Here is a 24,047-nt window from a genome sequence, read left to right as displayed (position 1 = left end):
GATAAATCCAGGCTTCGAGGAGGATCAAATGTCAGTGAGAAATTTCGGAGCTCTCTATTGAATTTATTGTCTCTATTAAATCTCTCACCGAATGAATCAGAATTATTTGAAATGCCAGAGAAACTGCACCTGGAAACTTAACAAGCTGATGAAATGCAGCAAGATGCAACTTTGAATTAATTTGAGTAGATTTTAATGGAATTTTTGAAAAGAAAATATTCTCAAGTATCCTTTTAGAAACCTTTATTTCTATCATCTTTCAGAACTAAAAGTTGTAGAGAAACAAGACGCTCTGAAACCAGAAATCTCACAATCGTGGCTGAAAGGTAGCGGACTGTTCAATATTTAACAAAACACACTTGAAACTTGTGAGTATAACACCAAAGTTTCCTCATGTCTCAGAATTTCTTTCTGTGAGGAAAAATAAAAAAAAACCTCCCAAAGCTGCTTTCTTCGCCTCACATGGGTCTGTTGTTTCTGTGCCAACATGAGTGACCTACAGAGACTCTGACTCGCTGCTGCTGTAAATGTCAGCAGGGATGAGCAGGTGATGCAAACTCCACAAAACAATATATCAGAGGTCTTTGCACAGCGTACATCGTAAGACGTCTAAAGACTTCAGCAAACGCTCCTCTAATTTCACAAAGAATCACATAATTCTTTGACTGAAAGACACAAGAAGAGGATTTTAAATCAGCAGCAAAACGAAACAAAACGGTTTTAGAAGAAAATGAACGTCTTCAGTATCAGGTGACGCAGCTACGTCTCCACTTCTGTCCAAAGTTCCCACTTAGAGAACTATCTAAAGAGACCCTGCATGTTATTTTTATCGCTAACGTACAAATATGTTAAGCGGTTCATACCTGCGGTGTCTGGCGTACTTCCCGCTGACGTGACCGCTGCCATCACAGCCTGGGGTGGGACAGCTGAGGAGGAGACACACAGAGCAGAACTTAACTTTACAGTAATGCAACAGATGGACCCGTATCCACCTGAACATTTCAGCGAGTGCCCCGACAGGACATATGTTAGTGGTTGTAGTAATTAAAACAGGAGCAAAGGAGGAAATCAGGTGATGTTATAATAGAGTGACAACGTCTGCGTAGGGAGGAGGTTGGGGTGGATGGATGGGTCAACAAAACATCACATTTTAACACGAGAGATTGCTGTTTGCTAACTTACAAGTATTGTGTGTGTATCCAAAGCCTGATATATCTTATTCCTCTGTGTCGTAGACCTCCGTCGTTGTCCAGAAACTATTAAAAACATGTCAGTGAGCCAAACCGCTGCACTGGGTGACATGTTCCTTCATTATGAAGAGTTTGGGAACGTTAGCTTGTTTAGAAACGGCTCCAAAGACTAATAACAGCGATCACGTTTTCAGTCTCTAGAGAGTAGTTCTGTGTAACGCCACTGAGCATGTGCAGGAACACGGTTTACAGAGCTTCGCTAGCTTGACACAACCTCTTGACTTTGTTCTACATTGTAAAATTCTGAACTTTACTCAACAAGTTTTTGGACAACAACGAAGGTCTACGGCACAGATGAATAAGATATATCAGGCTTTGGATACACACACTTGTTAGCAGAGCAGTTCATTGTTGGTTTGACTCTGCACAGGAGATTTGTACAAAAAGAAAAATATAAAAGATCACCAGCCTTATCCTTTCAGAGAGTAGTCATTTTAACCCAAACCACCATATTTAACCATGAGTCCCTTTTGTGCCCAAAACGTAACCAAACCTTAACCACAGTGTTGCTACATCATTTAACCTCACAGACAAATGATGTCATCCTGCCAACAACATATATTGTTATTTAATTTGGAGGATTTGTTGGCCGGATACTGATTTAGTGAGAATCTTGTGCCCCTGACGGTAGTCTGAGACAGGCTAAGTAAATATCTCCCTTAGTCTTGTTCTAGTGTTGTGGCAAACTTGAAATAAAATAATCTGAAAATGCTGAGGATAGAGGATGAACATTACTTCCAAATGTCTTTGGCCTTAATTTAGAGAAGATAAATACGTCTCATGCAGCAGCAGGTTGAAGTATTTCTGTCTAGAGGTGTTTTCGTGGCTGCAGACTCTGAGTCACTCTCTCCCTCCGCTTTCAGGCCGCTCCGCTCTGAAGACGCACAGACCTGCCGGCCAACGCACACCGCCTGGCTCCGGGGACTCCACGCCCGCGACCTCTGACCTCACACCGCAGCGCTCCGCCCACCCTCCACCCAGCATCACCTAATCCACCCGATCTATATACTCCTTCACCGCAGGCCAATCACGAAGACATCTAACATCACGAGCGCACGCAGCCAGAAGAGGAGAACGAAGGGGTGGATGAAGAAGAGGAGAACGTGGAAGAAGAGGGAGAAGAGGAGGAATAGGGGGGGAAAAGGTGATGGAAGATTGGAAGAGGAGGAGGAGGAGGAGGAGGGTAAGAGGGGGGTGTGGTGGAAGAAGCAGGGATGAGGTTGGGGAATAAAAAGAGGAGGAGGTGACAGGGGAGGAGGATGAAGAGGAGGTTTGTTCAAGGTGAGGTGGCTCATCAATCAGTGTGGGAGCAGAGACTGATAGTGTTGCCTTATTGATCTCAGGTCAGTGTGTGTTTGTGTGTGTTTAAGTGTGTGTGCTGCCTTCGTTCCTCTCATACAATGTCAAACACACCTGAAATCAAACCTTTTCCCAAAACTACAAACTACTTTTTCTCCGTGTTGAGATACTTTCACTTGTTTCCAAAGCAACTGAATTATTATGTTTCTTTCAGGATGTTTCTTGACGCAAGTATCATTTTCGTAATTTCAGTGCAGAGATCTGTATCACTTACCGATGTCAACATCCTGACTCACAAGAGGAAGAACTGTAGAGACGAGTTCAATGTCAACAGAACATTTAAGTGAAGAAGAGGATTTTCAACCCTTTGTTGTTTAGTCTGGTTGAATAGGTTGGTGTTCCTCCTGAGTACGATTCGTTTGGGCAGATCAGCGATCGTGCTCGGACCAAAACAACTGCACAGACACTCTTTAGAGGACGTGGTCTCGGTCCTGTCACAAATTGATTCTGTAGCGGTTTGTTTGTTTGTGATGGGAACGTGATCGGACCTGGATCTGACCGACTACAAGGCTGCAAGTTTAAGATAGAGAGCGAGATTTTGGTTCGCTTTTATCTTTTTCTATGTTAACTTTTTCTATGAACTGATTCAGGCCAAAGCAAACAACTCAGTGCTTACGGTGCGCTAAACATTCCTGAGCTATTGAAAGCTAAAACTAGCAGCTGAGACATGCAGGTAAACCAGTGGACTTTCATGATGTGGTTCGGTTGTTTATTAAAGGTGTCAAAGCAGTTTGCAGTTGGTCAAAGGCATGGTCAAAGAGTTGCATGTCAAATTTCATAATTCATTTATCCTCTGCGAGTAAATCTGACTGGCTCTGCTTGTTGCAAACAAACTACAATCTGCTAAACAACAAAAATCTGTATTTGACGCAGGTCCAAACTAACAATGACACACGACTGTGACAGTTGCGTTAGCATATTAGAAACTTAACACTGCTTTAAAGGCTAAGTCTGCTGATATTCTATGTTCTTCTTATTGTCAACTTATTGTCTTATTGTGTATAAAGTGTGATATATCTGACTCCTCTGTAGACCTCCGTTAGTGTCCAAAAACTATTAAAAACTCATCAATGAGACATGTTCCTTCATTACCATGAACACACACTGAAGTTTATGTTGACTCAATCCCACACACACACCGTCCTGCTGCCAGAAATACTCACTAGAGCACCGAATGTGGATTCATCCGCCGCTGAAAATAGTCCCTGTCAAATGCACCATTTCCTCCTGTTTGTTTGTTAAAAAAACTATTCAGCTGTTTTGGATAATTACTCAGCCTAAAACTGAAACTACATAGTTGTGACCTGTTTTCTAAGTGGTTTAAACGAGGTGGGACTGCACCACTTTTGGGAAGGAGCAACTCATTTTCTCCCCTTCTGTCGACTTGGCTGCGACGTTATCGAGGTGCCTCAGATCTGTCAGCTCAGGCTGCAACCAGAAACACCAGCAGCACTCTGGGAGGATTTGGATCAGGACTTGTCCCAATCCCTGGAGTTAAAGTTCAAATTCAGAGCTGTGATGCAGCAGAAAACGCAGCTCTGATTCCCACTGAGCCGACAGATACGATGCGTTTTAATATCACGCCACATGCTTCTTTTTTTTTCACCACGGCACACCACAATTAGAAATTAATTTGTATGTTTATCCCTGCAGATTAGTCAGATTAATCCACAACTGTGATGGAAAAACTAAAATTGCTTGATACATGCTTACAGTATTTCAAAGTATTTACAATCATTTCTACTTCAAAGCGTCTCTGTCCGTGTCTGGCCCCGGCTGTTCAGCCCCTCGCCAGCAACCCGTCAGATTTAAATTCTGGGTGAATCATTGGGAGTTTTCTGCTCCTCTGCTCATGGCTCCTCACACAGCGCCAACAGGACATGTTGTTTACAGTAAAGCGCTGACCTGGATCATACCGGGTTCAACCATAATCTGCTGCACACACCAATATTTGTCAGTTTTACTAAATGAGATTAAGTGAAGCAGAAACACCGCCCTTCACACACACACACACACACACACACACACACACACAGGTAGCAGTGATATTCAGCATTTACTGCTTTCTCCATTCTTGCCGCAAAATGTAGTTTGCTAGTAATAGTAATTATTGGTCAAATTGTTAACTGTTTGTGTAATACTCAACTGAGTAACATATTAGCATGATGCTAACGTAATAATGTCATGGTTTTATCAGAATTACAATATCTGTTTATTCACTTTGGCTTTAAACTCTCTCTTCGCTCTTTAAGCTCCCTCTTCATCTCGAAAATCTGTTACGGAAATCCATCTATTAATGTCAAACTGTCATTCAAGCTGCTTCACACTCAGCTGAAAAACACCCAAATGTGCACTAGAGGTCCTTGTCCAACAGAACTACATCATCTGCAAAAAACATGAACTTTGAAACTGGACTATCATCAGCTGCCCAGTTCATAAAAGCCACAAAAAGAGTCTGTGACAAGAGTCAACCGTGGCAAAGCCCAGTAACATGAAGAGTAATGGATTACAAATCAAATTCAGTTTACATCACTGCTACAAATCCCAGTGGTGACACTCCAACACAATACATACAAGATGAGTAATATCATTTATATGTAACTCATGACTGCAAGAAAACATCTCCCGGTATTATTTACTTTAATGAATACAAGGTGGCCATGATGCAAAAATAATAATAGCGCAATACAATGATGTATTTAATGAGTGTGGATCAGCAGAGGTTTACCCACCTGAATAACTCCTGTGTTACTGCTTCCACGGCGGCTTCAGACAGAGACAGAACAAAAATAAATGTTATAACTTCACCAGTCTGCAGTCAATCAACAATTATTAACACATCTACTGTCTGTGGGCTTCAAATCAACATTTATTTATGGTCAAAGTCAAGTGTTAACTATGTCACAGACGGGTGGGGACAGTTGACACAAGGTCAAAGAGACTTAATGTACAAATCAATGATGAATTTGTAATGAAAACTCAATAAATTATTTACTTAAGTGTTTTGGTCTTGTATGATTCTGTGCAGTGTAGATGAGTTTAAATATTTTATATGTGTTTTAGGTTGTAATTCTCATGCCATGAGATATCTATAAAATATTTTATTATATATTATTAATATCCGATGGATGATCAGTAGTATCTGATTGCTTTGATTTTATTGTCAAACACAAAACCACTGAGGCTGCATTAACTTGTGTACATTTAGCACCAGTGAAGTAATCAGTATTAATTATACATGTTGTTTATCCAAAGACAATTTGCTGAATATGGAAATAATGTTAAACAAGGCTAAGTTGAGGAAGAAGAGGGGGCTGTGTGTCTTTTACACTTTTAGACCCAGCAGGTTAACAGACTAACAGGCTAATCTAGCGAGCTATATTAGCTAACGTTAACTTATAATGTTAATATTCCTGCTTCACCATGAGTTGGCTATTTTTTTTCCTATTTCTGGTAGTTTTTTTTCCACAAGGACCAGGCATTTAAATACCTAAAGATTTGTAATATATGTGTAAAATAAGCTGGTTTGGATAGGAGCAGCTGATGTTTTTGCTAGCTAGCTGCACAGTCAGGCTGCCCTCATACCTCGGACTCCTTTGGATCGTGTTCGATGGCGTTTTTCAACTGCATTCACCTCCATCTGAAGACAAAATAACACAAATAAACATGGTGAAACTGTAATTTCATAAACCTAGCAACTGTCACTGAATGTCGGAAAGCCATATCAACCACCCAGCAACCACCCTGAACCTCATAAAAACCGGAGTAACAACTTAGCAATCAACTATCTGACACTTAGCAACCACTTTGGACAACTTAACAACCACTTAGCAACCACCTACTTAAGCCCTATTAATCACCATAACAACCTCCAACTGTAAACATGCTAGCAATTACTGCTAACACCCCAAAAAATATACAAGTGGTATCTGTTGTTGGTTTTCTTCTTTCACAGCAATTTTTGGAAATCATGCAAATTTACATTGTGGTTTATTGTTAAAAATCTCCAGTAGTTGATTGTGATAATGTACCTGGTCGGAGCTCGGTGTGGCACCACCTCGAGCTACTGCTGCTGGTCTCGTAGCTGAAGAGTCTTTATAGAGTCTTTACTTTCAGACTTCCTCTTCCAGAGTCATGATCTGCAAAAAACAAAACACAGAAAAGTTTCAGTTCTGCTGGACATTAAAGCAGGTTTTCTGTTTTCACATCAGACCTGCAGAAAAACCTGACTGACCTTAGATTTACAGTTAACCAGGTCATTCTGAGACTAAAATGTCCCAGGTTTGATTCCTGAAACATCCAGTGAGTCTGTCAGCAGCTGAAGTTTCCTCGAACAGCTGTTGGACTTCACTGTCTCCATGAAATTTATAATTATGATATTTTAATGACATTTTGACACTCGCAAAACACCATCTACACATTTTTAATGATATGTACAAATGTGGCATTTCATTCAGTCAGTCAATTAGGTGGTTCTCTGGAGAGATTCTACAGACTCACCTTTCAGTAACCCACAGTAAAGTCTGGAAATAACCCATAATTAGACCAACCACACAGATAAAATAAAGTCTTTTGCAGAATATATTATAACCCAGGAAGGATATAGTTTCTTCAAAGACATTTTTCCTACTGCACTAGATATGAACTTGAGACTTTAAATGGTAGAATAACTGCGCTTCTATTTTTTGAAATAAGCAGAGTCGACCACAATCATGAATTAGCAGAATTTTATTTGTGGTATTTTGTATTTGAGCAACTGTTCAGACAAGAGAACAGGACATTATTACTGTTAATATTCTTTTTCATATCAACATTTTACCAAATTTCATTTAATGGTTTTTAAAGCAGCAAATATTCAACGACTAATATCAGTTCCAATATGAACAAGTCATAACATAGACACAGTGAAACATAGAGATATCAGGGTGTCCAAGACTCCAGAAGTCATTTTTGCTCAATTTATGCATAGAGACTGTTAATGGACTGCCAGATGGAGCTCGTCGAGTCTTGGATGGACATGAAGCTCTAGATGAATCATCAGTACTTTCAAATGGGAATTTACAGAAGAAAAAATAACGGCCAATGCAACACTAACAAAACACTAATACAGCCCTAACACCACTGCGGTGCTAATAAAACATACCATCCAACCAAAACTACTGTAAACTCTAATGTAAACGGTTCCTTTACTGTCTCTGTTTTTAGCTTTAATACTGACAATTGTTTTGTAACTTTGAGCCTTCATGCACCTCCTTCCATCTGTTTTTTTTATATGTGCTTAACAGAAAAGAAGGAAGAACTAACAAACAGAAATTAAAAACAAACACAGAGATCCTAAAACACCGGGCAATAAAATGAAGTTGTATAAAAATATAAGCATTATTTTATTTGTGTGCCTCCTATCATCTTGTCTGAAACCTGTCTCCCTTTAAAAACAGGCTGCTAACCTCAATAAGATTTCACCTGGTTAAATAAATATGAACATATTTTTGTGAATGACTTCATAGCCGAATGGTTAAGACACCAGGTGCAGGTTTGAATCCAGCCAGGGATTTCTGCTGTCTCTCACTATACCTATAAATATATAATCAACTCATATCAACTATGTATCAACTATATCAACTGTCAAAAAAGGCAAATATGCCAAAAAAAAAAAGTATTTTCTTTCCCCCCTCCAAAAAAACTTTCAAATAACACAAGAACTCACTTCAGGCTGAAGTAATCACAACAGAACTCTGTGAGATCCTGCTGGGAGGATTTCAATGCAAACAGCAACATGAAACTGAAGCAGCACCGAGAGAGAGAGAGAGAGGCAACGCTGAAACAAACAGTTTGATGATGATCACATGAACGCAGCAGCAGCTCCTCTGCGTGCTTCTCTCTGCTCAGCTGGGGGGGGGTGGTGGTGGGGGTGGGGGTGGGAGGAGGGGGGTGTTGCAGCGTTAATATAAATGTAAATTCTGGACAGCCTCGCCTGAACTCTCAGCCGAGTCCCATTATGTTTCCACAGCATACCGAGGCCGGGTGCATCTGAGGCCGCCACTCCACCGAGCGTGCTCCGCTGTCAAGAGCTCAGCCAAAAAAGAAAAAAATCCTCTCTGGAAACTTTACAACTGAGTGTGCTGCACACTGATGTGTGTATGTATGTCAGTGTGTGTGTGTGTGTGTGTGTGTGTGTGTGCATGTTCCCCTGTACTATCATCAGTGTTTGCGTGTGCATGAATGTGTGTGTCCATATGCTGTGTCCTCGTTCTGCCTCTGCATGTGCGCGCGTGTGTGTGTGTGTGTGCTCTTATGCTTCTATCCTTGTGAGGACCGCCCTGTGTTTAAGACCTTGAAAATGTTTTTGGACATGGATGACATTTATAGAATGTGTGGACAGTTTAGGAAAGTCAGGACATTTGGGGAAAGAGAGGACATTTTTAGAAAGTGAGGGCATGTTTGGGGAAAAGACATTTTCTCAAAAATCATGACATCTTGAAAAGTGGAGACATTTTTTTAAATTAAGACCTTTATGGGATGTTTCCAAAAGTGGAGAATGTTTGGAAAATGAGGACATTGTATTCCAAGTCTGGGTATTTTTGGAAGTTTTTTTTTTGTTTTTGTTTTGTTTTATTTTTTTGGAAAGTAAAGACATTTTTTGGAAAGTGGGGACATGTTTGGGAAAGAGATTTTTTTTTTTTTTTTAAATCATGACATCTTGGAAAGTCAGGACATTTTTTTAAGTTAAGACCTTTTGGGGAAGTCTGAACATTTTTGAAAAGCAATGACCTTTGTGGACGTGGATGACATTTAGAGAAAGTGAGGACAACTTGGAAAGGTCAGGAAATTTGGGAAAGTGTGTAAATTCTTTGAAATGATTTTTTTTTTTTTGGGAAGTCTGGATCTCTTTGGAAGGTCAGAACATTTTCAGGAAGTGAAGAAATTTTTCAGAGAGAGGGAACATTTTTGGAAATTAGGACGTTTTGCAAAGTTAGGAACTTTTTGGACATGTATGACATTAATGGAATGTGTGGACAGTTTAGGAAAGTCGGGACATTTTTTGGAAAGTGAGGATGTTTTTCCAAAATCATGACATCTTTAAAAGTGAGAAAAACAATGTTTTAAATCGAAACACTGCCACGAAGATTTGGGATCAACTGAGCAGTGAGCGGATACTCCTTCCTTCTTTTGCATATTTTTTTTTATTTCCGCAGCACCTGCATGTGCAGACTAATATTTGCTGAACTTTTTTTTTTCAAATGAAGACATTTTTGGGAAGTCTGGATATTTTTGGAAGTAATGATATTTGAGGGTTCAGACTTGGTTATAGATTTAAGCTTATAATAAGGTTTCGGTTAGAGTTGGGGGCTCAGTGTTGTATTATGTTAATGATGGTCCTCACAATGAGAGAGGTACAAACATATGTGTGTGGGTGTACACGTTTATGTTGGATAATGGTATAATAATACTATATCAATATTAATGTACTAATGTTGTGAGCATCATGCTGACTTTCAGAAATATATATTTATTTTGGTGTTGTGAAACACTAACATGAATTAATGAAGTAAAAAATAATTTAAAAAAGCTTGGTTGTTCATTGGGGTGTGTGTGTGTGTGTGTGTGTGTGTGTGTGCGTGTGTGTGTGTGTGGTTGTGTGTGTGTGTCACAGTGTCCTATATGGCTGAATCGGCGCTGTGTGAAGAGGAGCTTCCTGCTGTTTAGTATTCAGTCCGACACTCTGCCTGTCTGGTACGATATGATGCAGAGCTCCTATACTGAATCACACACATACACACACAAAACACAAGCATGTATACACACACACACACACACACAAGTACAAATCTTATACCATCACACACACACACACAGACATGTGGACTAACAGAAAAGCAGATGTTTGACTTAAAAGTGTAGAAATGTACACAATGTACCTGTGTCACTTCTCTCTATGGTGCCACTGCATCTCTTGGTCCAGTATCCAGTTCCTATAGTACATCCATTAGCAGCTGAATGATTACTGTGCGTGCCATGTAACCTCAATGTCACTGGTTCGATTCCAGCCAGGAACCATTGGACCACATACCCATCTCTCTCTCTCTCTCTCACCCCCTTTGTTTCCTGTCTGCCGCTTCACTAGAAACTGTCCAATGAAGGTAGAAACGCTACTTAAAAAAAAAATCCATCCATGAGCATCACAGGCTGTAACAACAGTTTCAGTGGCCAAAAGATCCTTTTTGAATGTAGGTGTGACTTCTATTTATTTATTTATTTTTAATTCTGTCTGCATACCTGGAGAAATATGTGTGTTTTAGTATGAATAGCATTCAATTAACATATTTAGTAACAACTAATCTCTACACACAACTGGTTTTAATTTAGTGATGTGCTGTTATAACTAACTGAATTCATGCTCCTGATGAACAAGGTGGAGTTTCTGCTGTCAAGTCAATTCATTTTTATATGAAGACACCTGTAAAAGAGTATTATTGTGCATCTATCATGTCCACTTACCAGGCTGTGTTTAAATGCTCCTCCATGTTTAAAGTGGGTTTGTAGTCAGTTTAACTGTTCAGGTGAGTTTCGCCAGTTAGTTATCCGCTAATGGAGCCTTTAAAGCATCAGTACTGTTGCTGTGGTTACCTGCGGTTGAGTACTGATTTAGAATAGTAATTAAACTGTTGTTGACTTGAGCTAAAACCAAACAGAGAGAGAGAGAGTATTATTTCTTCTTTGGCCAAGAATGAAGCAGCTCCCGGTCATTAAATAAAAAAAGATAAATGTGTGTGTAGGATTTTTACTTCACATCGTTTCATCCAGCAGTTTCTGGTCACCTGATGAATTTAAGTCCAGTCACTTTCTCACTGAAAATGAGTCATATATTCCTAAAAAGGCTCCGGTTTCATGGCTGGAGAGTGAGATACACACACACACACACACATATCCACACACAAATACAAACAGTCCCAGACAAATGTTTGTGAGCCCAAATAAACACACATACACAGCAGCCAGGTGAGGTGTGTGTGTGTGTGTGTGTGTGTGTGTGTGCATGTGTGTGTGTTTGCGGTGGAGCCAGACAGCAGCTCGGTGTTTTATTACAGCAGAGAACTTTTATCAAACCCAACAAACAGAAACACCTGGTGTGTGATGTGACGCCGCAGCGCACAAACCAAACAACACAACCGAACACAGAGAGAGAGAGAGAGAGAGAGACGGAGACGGAGAGAGAAGGAGGCGCAGCGCTGCTTCAGGTCTGTCTGTCTGTCTCTACATGAAGGGAGGATTTATGTTGTTTTGGACATAAACTGCACAATCATTAGGTTTATACTTCATGCTCTCGATTTAACTATTCAGCCACAAGTTTGAAGCGACAAAGACGCTGTTTCTTTGTAACATCAGCCACTGATCCAAACTCCACAACCAGAGAATATAATACATAATACATATACTGTATATAATATAATACATCCATATCCACAACCTGAACTACTCGACCTTGAAGCTGAGTTTTTATGAACTGGATCACATCTGCAGGAGCATGAAAGTGTTTATGGTGAAAATTGTCTGATAAAAAGACTTTTTTTTTTTTTTTTAAATAAGGGATCAGAGATAACACAGTGTTGTGCTTAAAGTATATCCACATATCTTAGAGTAAGATCAAAATGAAACCGTATTAAATCCCGAGTGATCTATAATGAGGGTGTACACCGGATGAGAGGATGGCACGAGGGTGAATTACATTAGATCAAGAGCACAAATATTGTTTTCTCCATGGTTCCTCCTGGGCTCCGCAGGTCTTTAACAAAATACCCACAATATTAATGACATTAATATTTATTATTATTTATCCCATAAACCTCAGCTTTACTTTGTGTTTAGTGCTAATTTGCTAACATGCTAAAATAAGCTGGTGAACATGGTAAACATTATCTGGTAGACATTAGCATTTTAGAATTGTCATTAGCAAGGTTAAGCAAAGTTAAAGTATTGCAGTAAAAGTACATCAGTATTATGAGCTTGATGTAGTTAAAGTATTGCAGTAAAAGTACATAAGTATTATGAGCTTGATGTAGTTAAACTATTGCAGTAAAAGTACATAAGTATTATGAGCTTGATGTAGTTACAGTATTGCAGTAAAAGTAGTGGTTTGGTCCCTCTGACTGATATATTATTATATATGACATCATTAGATTATTAATAGTGAAGCATCAGTGTTAGAGCAGCATGTTACTGTTGTAGCTGCTGGAGGTGGAGCTAGTTTACACTACTTTATATACAGTTAGCTAGTTTAGTCCAGTGGTTCCCAATCTAGGGGTCGGGGCCCCTCCAAAGGGTCAGTAGATAAATCTGAGGGGTCGTGAGATGATTAATGGGAGAGGAAAGAAGAAAAAACAAAGTTCTGATACACAAATCTGTTTTCAGTTTTTGGACTTTTTCTCTAATCTTTGATTTTTTGCTGAAATATTGGATCATTTGAACATTTATTGAAATGAAAGCATGTGAGAAGTTTAGAGGGAAAAATCACTATTTGGTGGAGCTGTTAACAACTCATAGACATGTGAAATGTGACCCCTTTTAAAAAGCATAACTAGGATCGCCCCCTAACCTTAACCCTGTGGTTATTATTGTTGCCATGACGACAATGGTGGCATCATAAAACATATTTTATTTTTTAACAGTGATGTGTAACAGTTGATTACAATCGATAGAGGCACCAGATTAGAAAACGCTGCTATGTGTCATTCTGGAGTCACATGATCAAACAACGTATTTGGTTGTTTAACTTGGAGGACTTGTTGTGTTAAAAATACAAAGACCCAAAAACTGACTTTCCTTCACTTGGTGGCGTTCTCCAGTCTGAACCATTAAACCATTTCAGAAGAAACGCGGCACAAGGAGATGATATCATTAAAAGAGCAGCAGTCAAACCTCAAACTGTGAAAAATAACATATAAAACATGCTGGAAATATGACTTTTCCTCCTAATGGAGTATTTTTACACTGTATTACTGAAAACTACTATATGTGCATACAAATACTGAATATCACACAGCATGTTAGCTTATCAGTTGCTAACAAAAACACAGTGAATTTTAAAGGTGAGTCACTGACACACTAATGTAAAGACTGTACTGCAGTACCGTTTGCTGAGCCTGGTGTGAATTCCCTCCCGTACAGTACAGTACATCAGCCCGACTCCTGGTTTCCATGGAGACTGGACTGATCGGGTGATTAGCCGCGTCAATTAACCTCTGACCAATCGCAGAGGGAGCCCGAGCGGCAGCAGCTGACTGTGATCTTCACAGCTGAATTCAGACGTCTGAACGCCGAGACGCAAAAAAAAAAAAAAAAAAAAGTCAATGAATCATTGACGGTGAAGACGAGACGAGTCGGTGACATTACAGTGGAAGTCAATAACACGCTGGCACACTAATGTACAGTGGAGGCATGTAGGAATTCTTCAGTTACATTCTTGCACTTGTGTTTTTTTATATTGTCTTTTATAACCAACTCTATGAAGTATTTTTTTTTCATTTGTTCCCTTCAAAAATCAAAAGTAAAAACATTTTTTTGTGCCTGCAAATGGAAAACTAACTATGTGTTTTCCTTTTACCATCTAATCCTAATAAACAAGAAAACAAAAAGCAGAAAATAACTTCTTTATTTAACAGCCAGTATTATCTTTAGTGCGTTTGGGATTTTCCTGCATTCCTATTTCCCATAAATAGACTACTACTCCAAACATGAACTTAAAAAAAAAAAAAAAAAAGCCTAAAACTCTCCTGCATGCAGGGTTAACTGCTGATAATGAACTCTGGCACACTTCATGTTCGCCCTCTAAACTCTGTAAATGCGAGAATGCGAAGGGGCAACACAGCAGATTTTCACGCCAGGACACACAAAACGCACCGCCGGCCAGCCTCCTACCCCCGGCTCAATGACCAGGTCGGCGGTGTCGTGTCAGCACTTCAGAACAGATAAAAGTCCTCTTCAGCCCTCGGACTAACTTCTGTCAGAAGATATTCGCCCTCATAACAGGAACTCCTCTACAGAGAGTATCTTCACACAGTTGCAGCAGTTTATTTTTTGGGTTTTTTCTCTGTATTCAGTGGTAGAAGACCTACTCAGAGCCTTTGCTTCAGTAAAAGTGCCAATATGAAGTAAAAATACTCCATTATAGTAAAAGTCCTGCATGCATATATAAGTATTACCAGCTTAGAGTAACTCTAATCTTACATGAGTGAGAATATAATCAATTATCTCTCCATTCTGATCTAATTTTGCTTATGTGAGTTGAATGAGACTGTGCAAGCTAAGTGTGATTTCGTGGTAATGATGCAACTAATTGGTTTATTTAACCAGCGGTTTACGTCTGTTGCCTTGTTTCGATCAAGTTGACATTTTGCATGTTGAGGACCGGCCGCCTCCCATCATTCACCTCTGTCGTCCTGTCAGAGCAGAGCGAGGGGGGGGGGGGGGGGGGCGAGGGGGGAGAGGGGGGAGGGGCTCTGTGACTGACAGGTTGAGGGCTGGATGTGGTCAGAGTGAAGCTTTAATGATCTGTAACAAGCAGCGGAGGCAGGTCGTCAGTGGCAACAGAGATCCGCAATCGTTATTCCTGCTTGAATTAACAGCAGGAGTCTGTGTGTGTGTGTGTGTGTATGTGTGTGTGTGTGTGCGTGTGTGTGTGTGTGCGCAGTCAATGTGTGAACAAAAAAAACCTCCAACTGAAATCTGAATCAGAGTTGATCTGGCGGATAATTTCTCCCATTTTATGAATAGAAAGCTTTTTCTTCTTTTATCTCTCAGTCACATCGACAGTAGAAAACCCTTCAAGTATAGAGATGAAAGACATAACCGACTACGAGGAGGTCAAAGGTCAGAAGTCATAGCAGATGGAGCACATTTTAAAAAGTTTTTCATGCACAGCTCAGAATGACATTAATCTGTCTGAGAGGAGAAGCAGTATATGTGTGTGTGTGTGTGTGTGTGTGTGTGTGTGTGTGTGTGTGCTGACCTTCATTGATCAGAATTAGATCATCAGATTGATGGGTGTCTTGGCAACAGCTCAGATTTAACAAGACAGACGCAGACAGACAGGTAGTTCAGATGAGGTCTCAGTGGAGGAACACTGTCTGTTAAACCTCTTTCAGACCTGCACTTTGTTGCGTAACTGATTTTCAATGTTACTCTCAGTACTGGAAGAAGTATTTACATCCTTTACTTAAGTAAAAGTACCAGTACAGCAAAGTAAAAATACTCCATTACAAGTAAAAGTCCTGCATGAAAAACCCTGCTACAGTAAAAGTACATAAGTGTTATGAGCTTGTTGTAGTTAAAGTATTGCTATTGCTATAGCTAGTTTAGTCCAGTGGTTCCCAACCTAGGGGTCGGGGCCCCTCCAAAGGGTCAGCAGATAAATCTGAGGGGTCGTGAGATGATTAATGGGAGAGGAAAGAAGAAAAAACAAAGTTCTGATACACAAATCTGTTTTCAGTTTTTTAGACTTTTTCTCTAATCTTTGATTTTTTGCTGAAATATTGAATCATTTGAACATTTATTGAAATGAAAGCATGTGAGAAGTTTAGAGGGAAAAATCACTATTTGGTGGAGCTGTTAACAACTCATAGACATCTGACCCCCTAACCTTAACCTCGTGATTATTATTGTTGCCATGACAACAATGGTGGCATCATAAAACATCATTATTCTTTAACAGTGATGTGTAACAGTTGATTGATGCCGATAGAGGCGCCAGATTAGAAAACGCTGCTATGTGTCGTTCTGGAGTCACATGATCAAACAACGTATTTGGTCGTTTATAACTTGGAGGACTTGTTGTGTTAAAAAAGACCCCAAAACTGACTTTCCTTCACTGACGTTGAAACACAACGGCTCAGTTCAGCAGAATTGCATCATACCTGCTATTATTCTGCAGCAGACCTACAGGTGTGAACAGAGACGCCTCAGAACTTATCTGCAACCTGCAGTCAGGTATGAACGACGGTCGACTGTGAGTTAAAGCTGTGTTTAATATCCTCTGTCACACACAGGCGGTGTCAGGCGACGGAGCCAAGGTGAAGGTTTATTTTCTTCTGCGGCTATGAACGATCACCGGCTCTGCGTCTGTCTCTGCAGAGAGCAGGGAGAGAGCATTACTCTCCAGCTGAGTTCACCTGGTCTCGGGGTTTACACATCAAACAGCCGGGAAAGAATCTACCGAGGTTCAGACACAGAACCAGATCCAGATCTAAGAGAAATATTACTGTTTTATTCTGTCTCTACTTGTTCACTCCAAACTAGGGCTGCAGCTGTTATTTTAATTATTATTATTATTATCTTGATTAATCACTTAGTTGTTTGATCCATAGAATATCAGAAAGTGTGAAAAATGTCCATCGCCATTTCCCAAACCCCACGGTGACGTCCTCAAACAGTTCTCAACCCAAAGATATTCATTTAATATCAAAGAAAGTGAAAGAAACTAGAAGATATTCACATCTGAGAAGCTGAAACCAGAGATTTTTTTTCTTAAAAACTGACTAAAAACGATTAATCGGTTATCTAAACATTAAGTTTCTGTTTCCGACTAATCAATAAATCAACTAATCATCGCAGCTCTGCTCCGAACCAGACGGACCACACTGAGAATAAACTAGAACGAATGCTTCCCGACATTATTAGGCTCTTTCTGTCAAATAATATGTTACCGCTCCACCGACCCTGTTTCCTTGAAATTACATTTATATACGACTAAATTGCAACAGCAAATAAGTTTAGCAGGAAACGTAATGTATGAGTAAAATGTTCAGTGACAACATATTCGGGAGGCTACAGCGTTATTTAACTTGTTTAAACACTGGCAGCTCTATGTTTATAGTCTGGGGCTCTACTGGAATATCTTTGCATGATTTACAGTTAAAAACTCTTTATGTATGTTATACTGGCCCTTTATGCAGCCCCTCAGTTCAGCCTCTGTCTGAAACAAGCCTATGTCTTCATATGTTAACCTCAAGTTTCTGACTTTAACCGTGTTTAACATCCAATATCATAACAGTATATAAATAACAGCAAAGCAGAAAAAGCATATGTCCTCTTTAAAGTTAAGGAAAGATAATGGTCACAGAGAAAAGTCTGCAGTGCAGCACGAGACATGACGTGTTTATTGAAATTTAACAGCAACCATCATCTCTCACTGACCTTAACTAAAGTGTTTTTGTTGCCTTGCAAACCTGAGTCTCCCACCATCCAGCATCCCCGACCTCCTCTCTACGACTGTGGAGCAGTATATAAATGTAGCACTTCATCCGTTCGAAAAAAAAAAAAAACAAAAGCATTGTCTGTGAATGATTGCCAACACAATGTAATTAGGAAAACCATTTAGTATATACACATTATTTCTAGGAGGCAGAGTTGTGGATGCACAGTCCAGTGAGTTTAGAAGCACTGAGAGTTTGCTTCACTTCCTCCATCACTGTCTGTATAATAAACCGACAGCGAGCGGGTCAGAGATCAGACGTCACTCAGCTCATATTCAAGTTGAAGGATGATAACAGAAAAACATACAGAACCATAAAAACAGGTATTTGATTTTTGTAAAAAAAATATTTGTAGCTTTTGAACACAGCGCTGTTTTTGTTTTTTGATATGTATTGAGGAAAATTTTACTTTTTAAATCTGTTTTTACTTTAATAGCACTTAAACTGATTTTTTTTTTAGCCACATGGGGGCAGCAGAAACAAGTAGTGACCACAACTTAACATATCATCAGCTTTTAAGTTGATATGTCAAACTTGTTAGCAAACATGCAGTAGTTACGGAGCAACATTATCATTCATTTGGAGTCATATTTCTGTCCATCTGGTGAATATAAGTCCAATATTCACTTTCTTTTAGCTCTGTTTTTGCTCGCTACCAACTCCATTGTTTTAGATTAAAGTACCCATCAGTATATAAAGTAATTAAAAGTTGCTTCATCATAACAGCTACAACATTAAAATGCTGCTAAAATCAGTTATCCAACATTTAATTATGTAACACTATAATAGGTAATTTTGCACATTGAGCACTATTGGTAACCTTTTAATAATACTTAAACCTGCATTAACTTTTTTTGCCACTTGGGGGCATCAGAAACAAACTGTAACCCCGACACTGACATATCACCACTTTTTAAGTTGATATGTCAAACTTGTTAGCAAACAGTTGCTTTTATTTCCACATCCAGCAATCATGAAGCAACATTATCATTCATTTGGAGTTGTGTTTCTGTCCATCTGTTGAATATAAGTCTAATATTCACTCTCTTTTATCTCTGTTTCTGGTCTCCACCAACTCCTGAGGGAAATATCTGGCTCTTTAGCTGCTAAACGCTCCACTATGTTCACCAGCTAGTCTACAGCTAACTGTGTCTGTTTGCCGTTTGGTGGCTTTTTAGAGCTTTTTCTGCAGCTGCAGAGTCGCTGATAATTCTCTGTAGGTTCATTGAAGGTTGACAGAAGGTTTTGGTCAAAAAAACGAAACCTCGTATTGACAGGAAATCACAAAACGCCTGAAAACGAGACAGAGTAAGTACCACTGAGCAATAAAAAGACAAGATGCACAAATATAAGCAGGAGTTTGCTTCCCGTGAAATAAAACAAAAATTTCCTACAAAAGGTATCAATACAAGCTCTCATCATACAGCAAGCCTCCTTCTCTCTCTTCCCTCCATCACTCTCTATTTGCAGACGGACCTCTGACAGTTTAAAAGAAATCCCGCTGTAAGGCTCATCAGCACAAGCAGGACGGTGTGAACTCTGACTCCGACTCTGAATATGCAGCAGTTTCTGACAACATTCTTCCTCTTTTGAATTGGAGATCAAGTCTTAAGTCTGAAAGTTCAAATTCGAGTGAAGCCGTCGGTCATCGGTGTTAAAAGTTTTTAAACCCAAAACGATGAAATTTCCTCTCAGCTCGCTGTTGTGTGATGTTTTAAAACATCATCAGGGAGGAATTCGCAGGCTCGCAAACATCAGGTTTACATTCAAGTAAAATGCAGTTAGAAAACCTTCTTTTATTAGAATAATATTCCTCAGTGAGGTTGATTATGTCTTATCTCATTATTATACACATACTCATCCCAAACTGCATAATAATTATCATATGCAAAAAGTACATTAAGGTCTCTAACTCACAAAAGAGAAACATACTGTAAAATCTACAGGGAACTAGTGTCGACTGAGAGAAAAGCATTTTCTTTACTAAATAAGGAAGAAACACTTTGCCTTCTTCAGAGCTCACAGATGAGTATGAAGGAGCCTAATTTGACTATTAATATCAGAGTTGAGCTTTTTCTTGTGTGCGTTGAATTGAATTATTACAATACTTCTGTTTATTGTTACTGTGATGGTTTATTTCATGCATGGATAATGGGTTATTGCTTCCAAATATATGTATATTGGATTCCTGAGCCTGTGCAGTTAGTGAGAAAAAAACCCCACAGAATGAAAAGACTAGGAGCGAGTTAGCTAAACTCATTAACAATATATAACGACGTTTAACGCTGATCATATAAAGAGAATGATGACAGGTTGGATATTTTCAAATGCTCCCTTTTGACAGACGCTCAGGGGAATTTGTAAATTGATGTAGATTGAATACCTGATGGGATATGGATGTTAATAAACCTTCAAAACCAGATCGGATCTCCGCCTTTCTCAAGATGTTTGAGTTAATTGAAGAAGTATTACTGAATATTGGAAAACGAGTCAAAACTGAGTGGCTAACTTAGTGATTTTAAAGGATATTTCTGGTGGTTTTCTATATTTTTCTTATTGTCAACTAATCTCATGTGCAGAGACAAACCAGCAATGACCTGATCTACTTACAGGTATTGTGTGTGCATCTAAAGCCTGATATAACTTATTCCTCTGTGCCGTAGACCTCCGTTGTTGTCCACAAACTATTAAAAACACATTAATGAGTCACACCGCCGCACTGGGAGACATGTTCCTTCATTATGAAGAGTTTGATCACGTTAGTTCGTTTAGAAACGGCTCCAAAGACGAATAACAGCGACGTCATGTTTTCACTCTGGAAAGTATTTGTGTGTCAGGAAGAGGTCACGGCGGCTGCATCTCTTTACAGTAAATAATCACCTTTCTTTTGTCGTATTGATCAGACTCTTAAGACAGATGTTGTAAAGAAGTTTAGTAAAAACTTTGTGATATGTAGCACAACAAGCTAGCAGAGCGATGTCAACATTCCTGCACATGCTCAGTGGCCTCTTCCTGACACAGAACTACTCTCCGGAGACTGAAAATATGATGTTAACGCTGTTATCAGTCTTTGGAGCCATTTATAAAGAAACTAACATGCCTAAACTCTTTATAATGAAGAAACATGTCACCCAGTGTGGCTCATAATAGTTTTTGGATGACAACAGAAGTCTACAGCACAGAGGAATAAGTTATATCAGGCTTTAGATACACACACAATACTTGTCAGTAGATCAGTTCATTGTTGGTTTGCTTTTCCACATGAGATTTGTTGACAATAAGAAAAATATAGAAAATTGCCAACTATATCCTTTAAGTTTGATTTCACCCCAACATCCTAAACAACATGACATATTATATATCATATATATACTGTAGCCTAAAGCTTCTGAGGCACCTTTAACCCAACATCTAGTGCACAATATAGTCTCAGGTAGTCGCACACAGCAATAAACAGGCTTTACGTACAGCAGGACAACAATCGACAGCAATATGAAGAGTAGAAACTGACATGTACACCTGAGGAGTGAAACAAAAGTAGACAAACACTCTCTAAACATGATATGATGAGGAATCTGTAGTTCAAAATATGAAATACTTGTAGTTATTCTAGTTTAATTCACAGATACTTCAGTGTTGTTACTTTACTGATGATTTTACTCCAGTAGAAATATTGTGCTAACGTCGTGCTTAAAGGATAGTTTCACAATTTTTCAAGTGTCTCTTAAAACAACAGCCGGGTGCCCATATGAACAGTGAAGGAGGTTTTTTTTTTTTCCTCGCTGTAATCATTCCTCCTGTTCATACTGGCTATTAAAAGATCCCCTTCAAAATGCGCTTTCAATGTAAGTGATGGAGGCCAAAATCCACAGTCATTTTGCACAAAAATGCATTAAAAAGATTATCCGAAGCTTATATGAGGCTTCAGCAGTCTGAGTTAGTCATATCAAGTGGATATCTGCCACATTTACAGTCTTTTTTAGCATCAAATTCCCTCTTTGTGTTTCCTCGGACAGTGTTTCCCTGTTGAGCTGCGGTGGAAGTATAGTAACAAAAAGAGGGACTTTGGCAATAAAAAGACTGTAACATTGAAAGATATCTACTTGATTTGACTCATTTGGACGCTGAAGCTTCATATTAGCTTCGGATAAACTTTTAAATACATTCTTGCACAGAAGGAGGACTGTGGATTTTGTCCCCCATCACTTACATTAAAAGCGCATTATCTTCTATTAGTCAGTACGAACAGGAGGAATGATTACAGCAAGAAAAAACTATATTTACCTGTTCATCTGGGCTCCTGACTGTTGTTTCAGGACAGTCATAGAAACATTACAAGGATATCATGACACTAAGATACCGATAGAGATGCTATGTATGTATATAATACACGTTGCAGTGAAAACAGAGGGAATAAACTTAATAAAAAGGTGCCATAAGGTTGCCAGTGAATAATATAGGAACACTGACACCCTGTAGGAATATAAAATAGCATACAGCCTGGATTATCAGATCCTATACACGCACTCACTATAGAGAACAATAAGAGCCTCATAGCACCCTGTAGGAACATTATAGAAATAGGATATTATAGAGCGCTGAGCTATCAGAGTAATAATACTGACATTATATACAATTATCATAATGAAACATGAGAATAAACATAATCAAAAGGTTGCATAAGGTCACTACAGGCTCGCTACTGAGCAGCACAAACAGCCTAGTAAAGGAGTATCATGGGAATATTATAGGAATACACAGACAACCTATTAAACTATACAAGTCGCAGCAAAAAATACTGTTTACGGAAATCATATAAAAAATAGAAAAACAGCACGGGAAACGCTGCGTAGTGACATAATATTAAAAAAATATGATGGATAATTGTCACCAAAAACTCCTCCTTGAAACAACAAAAGCGTGACACACACTATAGGAGTGATATATGAACATACAGGAGGCACCACAGCATACATTGTCCCTGTAAAGGCGCATAAAGAGCGGCACGGAAACGCTGTCACAGCTCAGGATTGTTATAGGGGAACATAATAGAAGACTGTCACCGAAACTGAGCCCCCCGAAAACAACAGAAGCATGACTGACACACTGTAGGAATATTAAAGGAATATAATAGATGTATCGCAGCTGCGGAGGCGCATAAAGAGGCGCATACAGCACGTCAGAGCCCTCCGGATATTATAGGAATATAATAGAAAAAAAAAAACAGCAAGAGAGAAACATACTGAAATGGCGAAGATGGAGACTCCTCTATCTCTCTGTCTCTTCTTCCTCCTCTCTCCTCTTCCTCTCTGGTTGGAAAGTCTGCAGCCTCCTTCACTCTTCACTCTCTTTCGGGTCTCTATCAAGGTCTCTCTACCCTTCTCGCTCTCTTTTGTCGCTGGCCATGCCTTCACTGGCGGAGCGAGAGATGGAGGAGGAGGAGGAGGAGGAGAGAGGAGGGAGGAGGATAGAGAGGAGGGAGGAGGGAGGAGGGAGGATGGAGGAGGAGGAGGAGGAGGAGGAGGGGGGGGGACCCAGACAGACAGACAGGAGGGAGCAGAGGATGATGATGATGAAGGTGGTAGAGGGAGAATCAGACACTGCAGCAGCAGCAGCAGAAGAAGAAGAAGAATTCGGCGGGTTTACCTCTCTCTCTCTCTCTCTCTCTCTCTCTCTCTCTCTCTCTTTCTCTATCTATCTCTCTTTTCTTCCTCCTCTTCCTCTTCCTCTCTTTTCTTTACGCAAATCCTGCGACGCGCCCGATGGAGAGGCAGCGGGGGCGCGCATGCAGGCTCCAAGGATGGCAATGCATCCCCTCTTTCCTCTGAATTAATTCCAAGCGTGTAGACTCAGAGTGTGTGTGTGTGTGTGTGTGTGTGTGTGTGTGTGTGTGTGTGTGTGTGTGTGTGTGTGTGTGGCGGCCCTGCAGTCAGTCTCTGGGTGTTGTTTTGATTTTCCACCCCGCAGACCAGATCACACACACACACACACACACACACACACACACACTATAGGCATTGAAATGCATCAGTGTGTAATTCTCTTTGTTGAGCTCTGTGGGAACAAAGAAGTTTGACTCAACAACTTTATTATTTTTATTAGTAATAGTAGCCTTGTATTACACTCTTTTTATATGCTTTATAGATTAGTAGTAAGACATTAATTATAATAACTTGTACACATCTAACCC

At 39.6% G+C, this 24,047-nt stretch overlaps 1 protein-coding gene and 1 long non-coding RNA gene across 6 annotated transcripts in view; one reads left to right on the top strand and one right to left on the bottom strand.

Annotated features, from left to right (window-relative positions):
- Positions 1-23,294, bottom strand: part of myt1la (myelin transcription factor 1-like, a) — a 73,671-nt gene extending 50,377 nt beyond the window's left edge. For all 5 annotated transcript variants that reach the window (XM_044377311.1, XM_044377314.1, XM_044377313.1 and 2 more), the window contains exons 1-5: positions 23,101-23,294; positions 6,641-6,748; positions 6,195-6,249; positions 5,342-5,375; positions 864-926 (exon numbers count right to left, since the gene is read on the bottom strand). In XM_044377311.1, the coding sequence (XP_044233246.1) occupies positions 864-926; positions 5,342-5,375; positions 6,195-6,249 (152 nt within the window). In that variant the 5' untranslated portion in view covers positions 6,641-6,748; positions 23,101-23,294. The remainder of the gene's footprint in view (positions 1-863; positions 927-5,341; positions 5,376-6,194; positions 6,250-6,640; positions 6,749-23,100) is intronic.
- Positions 2,380-3,680, top strand: LOC122999941. Its single transcript, XR_006407857.1, has 2 exons — positions 2,380-2,593; positions 2,802-3,680. It is a non-coding gene; the product is annotated as an uncharacterized LOC122999941 (long non-coding RNA).
- Positions 23,295-24,047: the final 753 nt, after the last annotated feature.

The sequence above is a fragment of the Thunnus albacares genome, chromosome 16 (genome assembly GCF_914725855.1).
Source record: "Thunnus albacares chromosome 16, fThuAlb1.1, whole genome shotgun sequence".
Lineage (NCBI taxonomy): Eukaryota > Metazoa > Chordata > Actinopteri > Scombriformes > Scombridae > Thunnus > Thunnus albacares.
Note: the sequence above shows the minus strand (reverse complement) of the source record. Positions and strands in the feature narration are given on the sequence as shown.